Source organism: Colletotrichum higginsianum, chromosome 8 (assembly GCF_001672515.1).
Source record: "Colletotrichum higginsianum IMI 349063 chromosome 8, whole genome shotgun sequence".
Lineage (NCBI taxonomy): Eukaryota > Fungi > Ascomycota > Sordariomycetes > Glomerellales > Glomerellaceae > Colletotrichum > Colletotrichum higginsianum.
The window spans coordinates 168,169-182,937 of record NC_030960.1 but is presented as its reverse complement, the minus strand read 5'-3'; the positions used below and the strand labels follow the sequence as shown (position 1 = coordinate 182,937).

The 14,769-nt window shown below is 54.3% G+C and overlaps 6 protein-coding genes across 6 annotated transcripts; 5 read left to right on the top strand and 1 right to left on the bottom strand.

The window, feature by feature from the left end:
- Positions 1-715: 715 nt before the first annotated feature.
- CH63R_11069 (uncharacterized protein) lies at positions 716-1,471 on the top strand (the record flags this gene model as incomplete). Its single annotated transcript, XM_018306043.1, has 2 exons — positions 716-1,284; positions 1,375-1,471. The coding sequence occupies 2 exons, from the start codon at positions 716-718 to the stop codon at positions 1,469-1,471; spliced, it is 666 nt and encodes a 221-aa protein (XP_018152884.1).
- Positions 1,472-3,611: 2,140 nt separating this feature from the next.
- CH63R_11068 (Hexose transporter) lies at positions 3,612-5,241 on the top strand (the record flags this gene model as incomplete). Its single annotated transcript, XM_018306042.1, has 2 exons — positions 3,612-4,885; positions 4,947-5,241. The coding sequence occupies 2 exons, from the start codon at positions 3,612-3,614 to the stop codon at positions 5,239-5,241; spliced, it is 1,569 nt and encodes a 522-aa protein (XP_018152883.1).
- Positions 5,242-6,536: 1,295 nt separating this feature from the next.
- On the top strand, positions 6,537-7,300 carry CH63R_11067 (uncharacterized protein; the record flags this gene model as incomplete). Its single annotated transcript, XM_018306041.1, has 3 exons — positions 6,537-6,818; positions 6,872-7,088; positions 7,236-7,300. 3 exons carry the CDS (start codon positions 6,537-6,539, stop codon positions 7,298-7,300), a joined length of 564 nt encoding a protein of 187 aa, XP_018152882.1.
- Positions 7,301-7,882: 582 nt separating this feature from the next.
- Positions 7,883-8,479, top strand: CH63R_11066 (Thioesterase superfamily protein; the record flags this gene model as incomplete). The annotated part of the gene is made up of 1 exon (XM_018306040.1): positions 7,883-8,479. The coding sequence occupies one exon, from the start codon at positions 7,883-7,885 to the stop codon at positions 8,477-8,479; it is 597 nt and encodes a 198-aa protein (XP_018152881.1).
- A 316-nt stretch (positions 8,480-8,795) lies between these two features.
- On the bottom strand, positions 8,796-9,936 carry CH63R_11065 (Nmra-like family protein; the record flags this gene model as incomplete). The annotated part of the gene is made up of 4 exons (XM_018306039.1): positions 8,796-9,055; positions 9,120-9,469; positions 9,528-9,766; positions 9,832-9,936. 4 exons carry the CDS (start codon positions 9,934-9,936, stop codon positions 8,796-8,798), a joined length of 954 nt encoding a protein of 317 aa, XP_018152880.1.
- A 1,016-nt stretch (positions 9,937-10,952) lies between these two features.
- On the top strand, positions 10,953-13,432 carry CH63R_11064 (Fungal specific transcription factor; the record flags this gene model as incomplete). The annotated part of the gene is made up of 5 exons (XM_018306038.1): positions 10,953-11,021; positions 11,085-11,212; positions 11,281-12,762; positions 12,820-13,126; positions 13,193-13,432. The coding sequence occupies 5 exons, from the start codon at positions 10,953-10,955 to the stop codon at positions 13,430-13,432; spliced, it is 2,226 nt and encodes a 741-aa protein (XP_018152879.1).
- Positions 13,433-14,769: the final 1,337 nt, after the last annotated feature.

The window sequence follows — 14,769 nt, the reverse complement described above, 5'->3', positions numbered from 1 at the left end:
GAGCTCAACTCGCAAGTTTGAATCGGTGCCCTTACATCTCTCTTGATTTACAGCGTTCACGCAACGTAGGAATCCTGTTCGTATCCTTGCAGCAACCCATCCCAGATGCGCACGCCCAGTGACCCAGCTGGAAGCGGTGACGCAACCTCACAGGGCAAGGTTGGATGTGCCTCTACAGTAGTTGCTGAGCAGGCGTTAACAAACAACGTTGGCCGTCCAACTTTTCTTTTTTGCTGTAGACGTCGCACGGACTGATTCAGTACCACCATAGTTGATCCATCTCGGATGAATTAGGACGGGTGTCTTTCAAGACATCTGATAGGGCGGGACGGCATGCAGGCCACAGTTCCCCCCAAACACATACAAGGACAGGAGTCAATGACTAGAGAGGTATAAAGCCGCTCATCGATGCGGCACCCGGGTTTTAATCATCCCCAGGCTTCTCGATGTTCTACACCCATCCCGAGTGTAGTGTTTAGATGGGCCCCGCAGCTTTCTGAAACCCCACGTCAACGCCCCGGGTGAGGATTCCGAGTTTCTTTCGTGCCGCCCTTCAACCCGTTTGCAACACCCAACTACACGACAGGAAACAAGCAGGGATTTTGGACTGGGGCCCACAATGGACTGGGCAAACACCGTCATTGACAGCTAGGAGGCCGTCCGTCTGCTCTGCGCGAAGCATCACGTCTTCCTGGAGATACTCTGGATCTCGAGCATGTATCTGCGATACCTGGTGCCAAGCTGGAGGAAAGTAACAACTCCGAAACACGCCAAGTACGTGAAGCTGCCGTGGATCCCCCTCGCTCTCCATGTCCTCATCGGCACGGTCGAGCTGTTCCGATACTACCACCTCGCCGTCACGGGCGAGCCCCCGGAACCCAACGTGACGGATCTCGTACTCGGCCTGGGCATGGCGGCGGGCAGCTTCCACCTGGCCGCGTATGTGCACGAAGGGAACATCCCCTTCGTCAGGACGACGTTCCAGGGGATGGCGGCGCAGCGGGCGCTCGCCTCCACGCTGGGGTACGTGCATGGTGACGCGCAGTGGCACCGGGCGTCCGTCAAGCTCCTGAACAACTTCACCTGGGTCCGGTGGATATGGGCGTGCGGAGGGCACCTCCAGGGCATCCGAACGCACGGGGACGCCCTCACGGCGGCCGTGGTCGCGTCTCACCCGCTCGCGCTGTGGGAGGGCGACTACCCCGCGGGGATTCCTCTTCTTGGGGCCATCGTGTTCGCGCTGCTGGCCGTCGACAAGTGGGCATCACGAAAACTGGACGGAAAGTAAGTCGGCGCTAGAAGACCGGACGGCCCAGTTGCCGGCCGTCCGATGGGAGCAGTTTTGTGGTTTCGTAGCTGACCCGGGCGTCACAGACCAGGGTTCGTCCCCCGCGTTCTGGTGCATTGCGGACTTGTCACCGTGAAGAAGGGATACTTCGAAACGGCGTTGTCTGGGGAAAAGCTGGAGTAAGATTCTGCCCATGTGTGCGTGTGTGTGTGTGTGTGTGTGCGTGTGTGTACAATATGTGTGAGTGCAGCCGTGGATGTGGTGGGTTGAGGTTGAAAGAGGGAAACTTTCTGGGCACGTCGCAAATTTCCCCAAAAAAGTTTTTTTTTTTATTCTTTTTTTATTCTTTCTCAGTCTCGGTTATTGGCCACTGGTCGACTGATTTACCGACTTGGACGTGTGAAAGAAATGTCACCGGACAGGGTGGAACCATGGGTTGGACGGTTGTCAGTGACACATGGTTTACAGTCACATCAATCCTCCTTCTCCAACAGGAGTAGCTTGTACTGTATCTCAGGATACTCTCAGGAATCGACGTTTCAAGTTTTTGTGCTTTCTCGGCTTGCTCCTTGTTGAGCCAACGTGGGCATACTTTACATAAAAGAGTTTGCTTGTCTGAGATGGAGGGCACGACTTTCATCAGGGACAGAGAGAGAGAGGTGTGGACTCGGTAAACCTCCGAGGGCGCGGATGGATCACCGAAATCTCGCATGCAGGCGGCAGCGAGACAGGAGAGGGGGGAACGGACCCAATCCCAAGTGCCGCAACTGTATCCTAGAGGTCGTCCGCCTGTATCGGGGAATGTAAGCCGCGAAAGGGGTGAGGCCGAAGCCGATCGGCTCCTCGCATTGTCGCGAATCCCGCCAGGGTTGCCTGGCGAGTCGAGGAGCACCGCGGGCCGCCCTGAGACTTATATCATATACGATGTATGCTCCTGAGCAACCCCCCCCCCTTCCCCCCCTTTTTGTTTTTGTCTTTTTCCAGAACGAAATCGAAGCCACCCCCCCCTTCAACCGTTATGCCGTCTCTTGTTGCGCATAAGATTGAACGGGCTAACATCTTTTGACTGCCCTACACTGCGTTACGCCGTAATCCCGCATTCGTCCTCCCCCCTGTTTAGTAATAAAGAGCCATCACTGGGCGAGTCAGCAGGGAGTTCGTGACGTGGGGGCGTTCCCCTCGGGTCGTACATCCACTATTGATGAGTGATGGCGGACCTTTCGGGCAACTCTTGGCCTACGTTGGGGCCTTGGCATCGCCTGCTGCCGTCTTGGCTCTTGTGCTTAATTTTCGCCGCATTGCATGGCGTCGTAGCTGTGCATGGTTCGTCACCTTTGGGCCGTCCAACGACACCACAGAGAATCCCCGTGATATGCCCGGACTGGCATGACTGTTTCCCCCTTCTCAACCCATCATCAGCCATTGCATACGGGGCCGTCTCTTGACGTGCATCGAATCTGTCCATCCGGGGCCTCGTACGATGAAGGCGCCGCTCGCCCTGCCCTGCCCTGCCTGCCAGTGCCGACTCCGCAACTCTGTATAAATGCTGAGAGGGATTTAAGCAGCAAGGCGGAACCCTGGGAGGGGGTCCGTCGGGACACAGGCGACGAATCGGTGGGCCGCTCCTTTGTCGGACCGTCTCCACGAGGCAGACCTGATGAAGTTATCGCCGTTGGGGAAAACGGGACCGGGTGTGGCACGCTCGGTCGACTTCCGATGTGAGCCCTGGCCGACTCTCCCGGTCACACACACACACACGCACACACACGCCCATCGGCGCGCGTTCGGCGTTGACGACACACATGGCTCCGCCGTCTTGTCTTTCCAGGACCTTCGTTCTCCCAAGATTCCCATGGACCTTGGACCATGGACCATGGCCCCATGCTGTACTTGTTTCTCCATCTTTTGCTCCTCCCTCCACACCACACGCGGGCGACTCTCACGGGAACGGGGCAGTAAGGAGCTCTGGATTATGAATCTGGCTTTTGCGGTCAGAATCCCGCGGGGTCTCCGCACACCTCTCCCCCACAAGGGTCATAGTGATGAGATGAACGTGGGTGGCGGGCGCTTGACGATTTTTCCTTAAGAGCGAGGTCGTCTCGCTCGCTTTCCTCAGCAGTTGTTTTTGGCTCTCTGTCTCTCTCTCTTCCTATATCCTTTCCCAGTCGACTATCTGTCTGTCTGGCTCTCTTGTCGGTTCTCTCCATCCTCTTGGACAGTTAGGCTGAACCCTTCCCCCCTCCCATTTGAAGAACTTTGGTCAACCCTTGTGCGTAAAAAAAAACGACAACACGCCAGAACAGTTGAAAGCCAAAAACAGACCATGGGTTCGAGGCTCTACTTCGGCCTCACGGGCAACGCCTTGAGCGTTCTTCAGATCGCCCTCGTCGTCTGCCCGGCCTTCATCCTCTTCGGATACAACCAGGCCGGCCTCGGCGGCCTGCTCACCACTGAGGATTGGGTCAAGACCTTCCCGGAGATCGACACCGTCCACACCACCGGCGCTACCAAGAACGCCAACTCGACGCTGCAGGGCTTCGTCGTCGCCACATTCACCATCGGTGCCCTCTTCGGCTCCCTCTCCTGCTCCTGGTCCGGTAACGCCTTCGGCCGCCGTAATGTCATCTTCTTTGCCGGTGTCTGCACCCTCATCGGCGAGATCCTAGAGTGTGCCTCCTTCCACCTGGCACAGCTCATCGTTGGCCGTCTCATTGTCGGTTTCGGCATTGGCCAGCTCAGCTCCATCGTGCCCGTCTGGCAGAGTGAGACGTCCGGTGCCAAGAACCGCGGTCGCCAGGTTGTCCTCACTGGCCTCTTCACCTGTGTCGGTTACGTCTTGGAGAGCTGGATCAACCTGGGCTTCTGGGAGCTCAAGACCGGCCCCGTCACATGGCGCCCTCCCATCGCCATCGCCATCGTCTTCTCCCTCGTCATGATGGGCAGCATCTACCTCCTTCCCGAGTCGCCCCGCTGGCTCGTCATGAAGGGTCGTTCGGAGCAGGCCCGCGGCATCATTGCCGCCTTCAGGGGACTGCCCGAGGATTCCATGGAGGTCATGGCCGAGGTCGCCGGCATCGAGCACTCGCTCGAGGAGACCACTCAGAACGCTGCCAAGCTCAGTGACATGCTCAAGATGGGCGACGACAAGCTTCTCTACCGCTTCGGCCTCTGCATCATGCTCCAGTTCTACCAGCAGATGTCCGGGAGCAACCTCGTCTCCGTCTACGCCCCCATCCTGTTCCAGCAGAACCTTGGCATGGAGCCCGAGGCGTCCAAGGCCCTGGCTGGTGGCGCCCTCACCTGGAAGTTCCTCTCGTCCTTCCTGGCCTTCTTCGCCATCGATCGGTTCGGTCGCCGCGCCGTCTTCATCTTCAGCGGCTTCGGCATGTGTGCCTGCATGACCTGCCTGGCCATCACGACCTCGTTCCCCAAGGACAACCAGGCTGCCCAGATCGCCGCCGGCTGCTTCATCTACCTTTTCAACACCTTCGTCCCCATCGGCTTCTTGGGCGCCAACTTCCTCTACTGCACTGAGATCGCCCCCATCCGTCTCCGCATGGCCATGTCTTCCATCTCCACCGCCAACCACTGGCTCTGGTAAGTCGCATCGATCCTAGTATCTCCCAATGACCACCAACTAACACCCTTGTCCTTTTAGGAACTTTATCGTCGTCATGGTTACCCCTGTTGCCCTCAACACCATCGGCTGGCAATACTACATCGTGTACGCCGTCATCTCGGCCTGCATCCCCGTCAGCGTCTACTTCCTCTTCCCCGAGACCATGGGTCGCAACCTGGAGGAGATTGAGATGCTCTTCAAAGAGTCTCCTTCGGTCTTCGCCACGGTCAAGTTCGCCAAGAATAGGCCAATTGCCATGCCCCAGGAGTTCGAGAGCGACAAGCCGAACCAGAAGGCCGACTACGTGGAGAAGGCCACTGACGACTCTGCCTGATTGTGTACTACGAATTAATGAGTGTGGAAGAGGGGTAGGAGCTTTGCAAGCCACCCCGGGACGTGTCTAGAACTAGCAAGCGGAAATGATTTCAGCGACATATTCAGCGACTGAAATAATACAAACTGCCGAATCCGGTATATCAGCGCATACAACTTTCGTCTTCTCCTTTTACGTCTCCAACCTTGCCAAGTGATCTGCAAGAGAACCAAAGTCTAAATGCCGTAATGGCGAGCTCCGCATTGCCTGCATGCAAGCCTCCACGATAATACAGCGATACTTGCACGTCGTATTGCCTTTGATTGGGGTCGAACGAAGGTTCCCGGGCCACTCCCGGCGCTCATTCTTCGCGTTCTCGGCCGCAACGCGGTTCACATATCTTGGTTGAATAGCGGACGTTTCAGCGGCCGAATGTTGGTTATTTCTGTTGGCGAAGCTGTCTCTTCAATACGATAAAGCTCTTTGTTGTTTCATACCGTCAACATTTGGTGTCTTGTGTATGCCAGAGTACTTCAACTCAACATGCAGACAGGAACTCTAAACAACTGCATCTGATCTCAATTGATTGGTGTTTCTCCAACACTACAATCACATGACTCCGTTCAATTCTACACAAAAAGAACCTTGTAATGCACAGACTACATGGTGTCCAATAATAATAGTCGCTGGCAGATCTCCGTGTGACTCCTCGTTCCATTCTGCATCTTGACCAGCACATTGGGCTTCAGCTACTTCAACACCTCCGTTAGCGCTTATCGGATGCACTATATAGCCCTGGGTCTTGGGAAAATTTGTCTGGCCAGAGCCGGGCCTGAGTGTCTGCGCCGCATCTAGGTCCTGCAACGATGTGTCTGGTCCGGTCTTACTCGCAGGGAACTAATGCCCAATAGGGCAGGATGAAGAGGCCCTCAAGCATTGTACGTGACATCAACAGGGCTATTTCCCTATGAGCAGAGCTGTCGGTGCAGGCTGTAATGCCTTGTACTGTCAGCAGTGGGGCCATCCAGACATCTTGTTTGTCTGTCGGTTGCAGGAATCCTGATGGTCATGAAGCCCGAATACACTTGCAACGGGCAACCTGTCAGCAGCGCGATGCAGCAACATTGCAGCATCTCGTATTCGTCTATGTCTTGGCGGTCACTGCACCTTTGCGGCGTCACGAGTTGCGCATGTTGTATATCATGAGGTTTTTTCCTCGTTACAAGTAGTTTATGTGAAGGCTCGAGATCTGCTAATCCATAAGGTTTCTCAAGTTGTGGAATCAGAATCAGGCCCATATCATCCATCGCCTCACAATGCTTACTTCGGTTGTTGCAGCTGTTTTGTCAACGGCGGCCGCTGCGTCGGCGTGCGTTCCACCAACCGAACCTCTCTCCAACAATATTCCAGAGGGATTCGGTATCCAAATTCAGAATGTCTCGGTTCCCGTTATTCACAACCGGTACATCAACCTTTGGTCGGCGGGCGGTGGCGATCAGCACCTCTACCTCAGCCCAGCTGGAGATTCTGCATTCAACTTGACTCTCGTAAACGGCGTCATCTCCCGGGGTATCATCCACGCAGTCATCAATGGAGAGGTAAAAAAAACTATTCATCAAAATTGCTCTCAAGCTCTAACGTAGTGCTCCAGTACACCGCAGATGACAACACTACCAAGATGTTCATGACGCAGCGTGGAGACCCCAAAGCCTTTTTTCAACCAGTCTACGGATGCAACCCGGACACGGATGCCGTTCAGATCGAATTGGACTTTGTATCCAGGGCCTCCTTGCCTGGCGGTTTCATTTGCTTCCGAAGCGCATCAGGAGAGAGACACGAGGCCAGGTATTCTCCTCCTGGAAACACTGGTAGGTTTCCTTGCCTCTCTGCGTTTGTTCTTGTGGTGTGGCTTGATGACCACTTCGTCTCTTTTTTTTCCTTTCCCGCCCCTTCTTCTCGTTTTCCGCTTCTCGAAATATCACAAACTGGTTTTCAGGACTGACCTTGGGTTTTAGTCTTCAGGGCGGACCGTCCTTGTTTTGAGGTCACGTTGGCTGTTGTTCCCGTTCCTACGGCCTGAAATGAAAATCAGTTGCCCGAGGAGGGGCTTCCATTTGGGATCGGAGGTGTAGGTATTCACAGGCTTCTAAACATTTGCAGAAGGGGCATTGTGTAATTGTAAAATCCGTGCCCAACAGTTGCCAACAATGATACATAGGTCAGTCTCCGTAAATTGACCAAAGTGGGGGGTTATGTAGCTTCCGCAAAGCTCGCGGCCACACGCCCTCTGTAATTGAGTTGTTGCACATATTGACAGCGCCTAGCCGCTGAACTTTGTTAGCCGATGACCCCCTTTCACCCAACCGTCGCATGTTGCCGTGCAACTTAAAAATATCATAGCCTAGTCACTGTATGCATCTAATCATCGCTATGGTATTGCTGGACATGAACATGAACGGGAATGCAGACAGATGGCTTGGGTGCTTGTTGGGCTCTTTACTCTCACGTGAAACATCCAACGAAGCGGCGGGATGAGATTTTGTGCCGAGGTTCGTCTCACTTGCACGACGTCGCATTTCGCGCTTGCGATCAGATCAACAACTCACCACCAACAACACTCAACAACCGGTACATTGACTGAGCGCGAAGCTAGCGCATCACAATGGATCACAACACAGGTACCGCGGCAAGCGCAGGCCAAATGCCACAGACGCCGACCGAACTCGAGGCGCTTCCATGGTGCCGCGCGCTCCTAAAGAGCCCCGGGATTACAACCTTCACCCCGCAATCCCGCGACCCAAAGAACTTGAACCCGCACGACAGGCTCTTCGGCAAGACACTCAACCACTCGGAGGGTATACCGGCGTGTATCAGCTTCCACCCCGAGAGTCCAGGACAGTCCGTCATCACCGAGTTATCGACGCTCTTTGCACTCTCACAAGGCATCGACGGTTATCCCGGAATCGCCCATGGCGGCATGACCGCAGTGCTCATCGACGAGGTGCTCGGCGTCCTGATCCAGAGGAACATGGACACTGACAGAGATCACCCGGTGTTCAAGATGAACACCGTGACCTCGTCGATGGACATCAAATACCTCAAGCCGATTGTCACGCCAGGGGTTGTTCTTGGGGTTGGGCAAATCAAGGAAATTCGCGGCAAGAAGCTGCTTCTCCGGGCGGTGTTGAAGGACGCAAATGGAGTGGACTTGGCCACTTGCGACTCTGTATGGATTGGGATCCCAAGGGTAAAGATGTGAAGCACATTATTAGATTATCCATGGAAACTGGGGAGAGTTGTCAGGGAGCACAAAGGGAAAGGTTTTCCTGTGAATTTGGAGTCTCGTAGAGGTTCAGCGAACGGTATACGACTTTCATACGAGTCGTATTGCTTTCTGTGTTCTTGCGCTATTCTAAATCCCTCAGTATCCCAACGCATCCTGTGTCAGATCATGGTTTCATTCCAAATATCCTTGGGTGAAAGATCACCCCGGGCTAGTCCTAGTTCCGTACGGCCTCATAGAATTTCACCTGTTTTATTCAAACTCTGAGCTATCTTATCTCGGCTGCGTGCAACTAGGCCTTCTTCCAAGCAGCGTTGAGAATGTCCTTGACAGTCCAGGCTTTGATTTCGGGGAAAACCTCGTTGAGAGTCTTGGTACCAGCAGGGGGGAGGTCAAAAACTCCGTCCTCGAACCACTGACCAAACAGGGAAGCCATGCCCTGCAAAGCCTCCTTGGGGAAGAAGGGATACACAGGAACATGGGAAGGGAGCTCCGTCACCTGACCAGTCTTCAACTTGTCGACACTGTCGTAGGTGACCTTGAACTTCGTGCCTGATGTCGACCACAATTAGCTTGGAACACATTAAAGCAGGGTTACCCAGCGGCTTTTACATACCCTTGGCAGCCTCCGCATGCTGAAGAAACTCGTTCCAGGTGACCTTATCACCAACAATGAATGTCTCAGGCTCCCACTTCTCGAGGTCCAAAGCGGCGGCGACAAACTTGCTCACGTCTGCGGTGTGAGTGAATGCAACCGGAGTGTTGCCAGACCCAGGGATGGTCGCAACGTTGTTTGGGATGTCGAGGACGAGTGTGAAAGGAGTCATGTTGGACGGGATGGCAGGCGTTGCCCAGTAGTCCAAGAAGTATCCGTTGTGGATGACTGTGTACTCGAGGCCTTTGGTCTCTTTCAGCAGAGCCTTAGCTTTGAGCTTGTTAGGAATTGAGGGCAGTTGACTGCCTTGTCTATGGAGGAGGTCAGTGTATGTTTGACGTCTTGATGCTAGGTTCATTTGAGACTCACTGCTCAGTATGGGGCACGCCCCAGCCGCTAGTGATGAACCTTTTGGTTGTCGTTGATGCATCGGCGGCACGGATCAGTTCAAACTCCTTGGGAGCTTCGCCTGTCGGGGGCATCATATTAATGGCGGAGATGACGGTGTGAACGTTGTTGTCTTCGAGGACCTTGGTTGTGGCCTCAATGTCCGCATAGTCGACAGCGATGATGGAAGCTCCAAGCTTCTTCTCCAAGTCAGGGTTTTCCTTGCATCAGGTTAGCCCACCTTTCAATAGTCTATGGTGATCAAGCAAAAGCAATAGCCCAATACCTTTCTAGCGAGAATCTTGACCTCATGTTTGCCAGCGGCGACAATGGCCTCAACTAAAGTCCGGCCAACGTTTCCGGTACCTCCAGCAACTGCAACGACGACCATTTTAAATCGATGTTATGGAAAAATGTTAGAATAATGGGCGATGGCTAGAAAGTTGGGAATAATGCTCTTGATTCAAACGGTGGGCAGACTGAAGTCAAGAGAGTTGATGGTTTGCAGCCACGACTCTTGTTCTTATATGTGCACTTTTGACAACGCCGGCGGGTGTACAAAGTCTGTTACTTAGACCTTTTGGCAGCGGACTTTGTGATCCTCATCACCTAATCATATGGAAGCGGATGTTATTAAAGCTTAAGGGCGCGCATATGGCGGATACAATTGGCTTGGCTGACAACCGCGCCTACCAACAGAACGAGACAGGTACCTAAGCAAAGGTGTCGTTCCGCCTTCTCGTACTCGGCCCACACTTCGGAAAGTATGTAGCCCCTTTAAGTCTCAATAACGTTAGTCATTGGCACAGGAACTACCAGCGCTAGCAGGTAAAAAGAAGAGTTGGTCGTTCTCCCTGCTTTCCGTCTCACGTGTGCTGTATGACGAGTAAGGGTAACTGTAACTAGGTAGGTGAGCGAGGCCTTCTTCGACCGCCACAAAATACATCCGCCAACATGCCAACGATCCATAAGCGGAGCAACGCCACAGCGCCTTTCCACGTGGCGTAGATTGCCCACGGGAAGTTCCTGGTCGGTGGGCTCAGCGGACTTCGACCGGACTTACCTAATGATTAGCACGGATGCAATTTACTTCCGGTATTACGTGACCTGGCCAATCATGAAACTTCTTCCTCTTCAGCTTTCATTTCTCCCATGCAAAGAGATCTTTCCTGATGGCCTGATTTGAATCCGAGATCTTGGTTCGATTTTGAGCTCACATTTCTAGAAGGCGGACTTTCGGGTTGCTATTCGAGGCCGAATTCCTGCCAGCCACGCCGCCACGCCGCACCGCTGCACCGGCCTCGGGTGGGTCTTTCTCTCCGGTTTACATCCCCGAAACGGCCGAGAAGGACAAAGTGACCGGCCCGGAGTAGTCTATCGGGATTCTCCACACATACACGCATCATCATGGACACCATGGATACAGAGTCTGTTCAAAGCGGACGGACGCGGGACAGAGCGTCACGCATTGCCAAGGCTAGTTTGATTCATGAACCAACGGGACGTACGGTGGGCTAGGGACTGACAGATGCAACAAAGGCTTGTCTAAGATGCCAGTCTAAAAAGATCAAGTGTGATGGAATGACGCCATCGTGCACTCCTTGTGTCAACCGCAACAACGAGTGCGTGTATCAACAGATGCAGAGGCGCCGTGGTCCAGGCCGGAGGTATTGTGCAATTTCTTTTTTCTCTGTCCATGCAATTTGATCGCGAGTTTGGGCTAACTTTCTTGGAGCAAAATGTACATCCAAGCCCTTGAAGAGCGGCTTTCCAAAATGGAGGCTGTTCTTAGCCAGGCTGGGCTTCCGAGGCCGGGTGCGCCGCCAACGAGGGTGTCCCCTTCAGAAACTGACGCCGCGTCCGTGTCTGTGTTCGCCGGTCCGCCCGTGACGTCTGGCACAACTGCTGGACCCAACCCCAGCACCGACGCTCAGCAAGCGGGTTTTGCCCAGGCATCAACAGACCATCTGATGGTCGATGAACCGGGACCATCGATACCTCGTATGTCCCAAAACTCTAGCGAACAGTCGGATCAACGAGGCAGCCAGACGCCTGCGCCCCCGCCTCGGGATATCCCAGAACCGCCGAAGCAGCTCTCAAACAAGATGCCTGTGTTTGCCGTCATTGCAAGCCGAATGCGAGAGGTCAATACTGCATCTTACTGCTCTACATTCAACAGACAGGTCTTTACGCCTCGCCTCGAGAGAGAAGAGGCCATCACGATTTTGATGCCTCTGTATGACGACGTCATCGATAATTACCCCCTTCTCAACTTTCATTATTTCGTCCGTCATTTCGAGAAGCTGCCAGAGGCCGAGAACACCTTTAACAACACATCCGGCTGGGCGTACATGAATGCTGTTATCTCTGTCGGGACTCGGCGAAAGTCCATCAACAACGCATTCCAGGAAGTCTGCCAACTTGCTTGGCCCTTTTTCAAAAACGCTTTCTCCGGCCTGACGGAGTTGATGGTCAAGGGTACCGACCTCTTGGCCGTGCAGGGCATAGTCGCCATGGCAGTGTTCATGCAGGGAACCACGTGCACGAGGACGGCGGCTCTGCTGTCGTCAGCCGCGGTGAGACTATCGCAGAGCATCGGCCTGCATAGACAGCCTTGTGTCATGATGTCAATGTGCGTACAGGATGTGGAGGCGCGAAGTCGCGTGTTCTGGGCGGCGTACATCCTTGAAAAAGAGATGGGTCTGAACCACGGGCTTGATTCTATACAAGACGACGACGATATCGAGACAGAGCTACCAAGCGGCCGCGGAGACGGTGTCGATGTGCTGAACCTGAGAGCGAAGCTTGCCATGGTGGAATCCTCTATCCGGAGACGGCTGTACACAGCGAAAGGCCTTCGACTCACAGATGACGATCTAGTCAAGGCCATCATCGACCTTGATGCTCTCCTTGAAGAATGGAGGTCAAGCCTGCCTGCTGAACTCCAGCCATCGTATGAGCCCCGGACGGCGAGCCCGGACATCGCTCCCGACAACTTGAATCTGCACTTGGCATTCTTCAGGTGCACGATGATGGTGCACTGGGCTGCGAGACGACACAACCAATACCCGACAATGGCCGTACTCGTGGGGACGTCCGGCGGGTTCGAGATGCCCTACATCCAGCTTTCTTTTTCGCAGAAGCGATGTCGGATGGCGGCGCACGCGACCATCAGGCTATTTCGAACCATCTCCACGCCACAATATGCCGACTTGTGGTAAGTCTTGCGCGTGAAACCTTGCCTTCCTCTGAGACACTTGACTGAAGTCGGCAGGCGAATTCTCTGCTATCCTCTGTGCGCCAGTCTGACACTCTTGACGGATGTGCTCGAGAACCCAGGCTGCTCCCGTGCTCGCGGCGACTTGGCGGCGACAAGAAGCTTTGCCCATTTCCTCCAGAAGTTCGAAAAGTCGGAAGGCTGCGACCTGAAGCGCGTCTTGACGGCGTGCGCCTTCTTGCAAAGGACCGCGCAACGTGCCGTCGACGATGCGCAGAACATGATGCACGCCCAGAACCTCGTGGTCAACGACGGCCCCGGTGTGCCACTAATACCAGGTTTCAATCTCAGTGAGGACGCGCAGGTGAGACATCAGCCGTGATGCAGTTTTGGTTTCCGCGGCCACGGCTGACAGCTTTTTGACACCTAGGTCTTACAAGCGCTGCTTGGAGCCGCAACCCATCCCATGTATCTCGTCCAGGGACTGATGGGGACCTTGCCCAACCGAGATCAACGTCTCATAACGAGACTTGCCCACCTTCTCGGCACTCCCTTGGAGAGTGGCAAACCTGGGAGTCCTCTTGGGCCACAACCGTTGCAGCCGGAGACGTACGGCTTCGGCTTCGGCCAAGGTCAAGCGGGAAGTGATCCAACAGCGAACTGGTCCTGAGGTCGAGAGCGATTCAATGGGGATTTGGGAGTCTGGTCCGGAGGGGGGAGAGACTTCATCACCAATGGTATCCACCAGCGTAAACCCCAAGCTTCTTGCAGGGAGGAAAGGGACACAAAAGTGGCGTTTGCTAGAGTTAAGCCATGCACGACAATGACGCACAATTGGGCGGGTTGTGGCGCAGGGATTTTGGGCTGAACCGATCCTGTTAAGCAAGGGCTTCGGTGTGTCTTCGACGTCGAATAAAAAGCAACGCCAATGCTCTCTTATGCCCCTTTGGTTGCTTGTGGACGTGTTCGCTGACGGTGCCCCGCACACCTACTCGGATGCCACGGATATGAGCGTGAAGTGAGAGAGAGGAGAGGGGGTGACACAACTATGCTCTTTTGTGTCTTCGAATTCTTCGTCCGTTCATCTCAAGGCGTCTAGGACTTCAATCTCTTCAGAGAATTTCATCAGTTAGCTCCCGTCGTATCAATCGCATTGAAGTGTCAGCCTGCCCATCTCTACGTCAAGCCAAGATATCAACCGAGTCTAGGCTACTTAAAGAGACTCAGAATAACAACGCCCCGTCAAGTTCTGGGCTGCAGCTATCCGAAGCCGCGCTTGGGTGGACATCGTCATCACATTAGCATCCTGCTCCGTCGATACCCAATGATCCGTTGGCCATAACGCATAAGGCCTTATTTAAGACTGACGACAAGTCCTGGGCATTACCACCTGTCCTATGATAGGACGTAGGCCATCCCAGTGGCCACACCAACTCGGACCGTGCCATGAGCATGGGGCGCAGGAATCGTATCTTTAAGTGCCTCTTCTTCTCTAGGACTAAGCATATAAAAGAAAGGGTCTGCTGGGATCTATATACCCAGGTGAACGAAGGTATTATGATTCAAATGAAGGGATCATGAGTCGGGCTGATACATTGATGGGATCGGAATGATCCGATGCAAGCCGGGATGGCCTGGACAGGCCCGGACGGGTTGGGGGCATCACGACAGGCCGCTTCCGTCTCGGCTCATAATGTCTTGGGTTCACATGCAGGGATAACGCCCCATCAGTTGGTCCTTCATCCAGCTCGGAGCGGCAAATCCGATGCCAACCCTTTGCCCAGGGGCTTTTCATGCGGACGAACGTCAAGAGACAGAGGTTGCCATCCAGTCATCGGACAACACTGCCCAGAATCCTCTGCTGAATAAAAGAGATGATGCGTCCCCGTCCCCTCTGCCATCTAACCCAATAACGCGGGATTGCGTTCCTTTGTTGCCTGTGCCCCCCGCGAGTTGTCGATTATAATTGCCATGCTTCTTCACGACGTTTTAGCTGCTCCGCATATC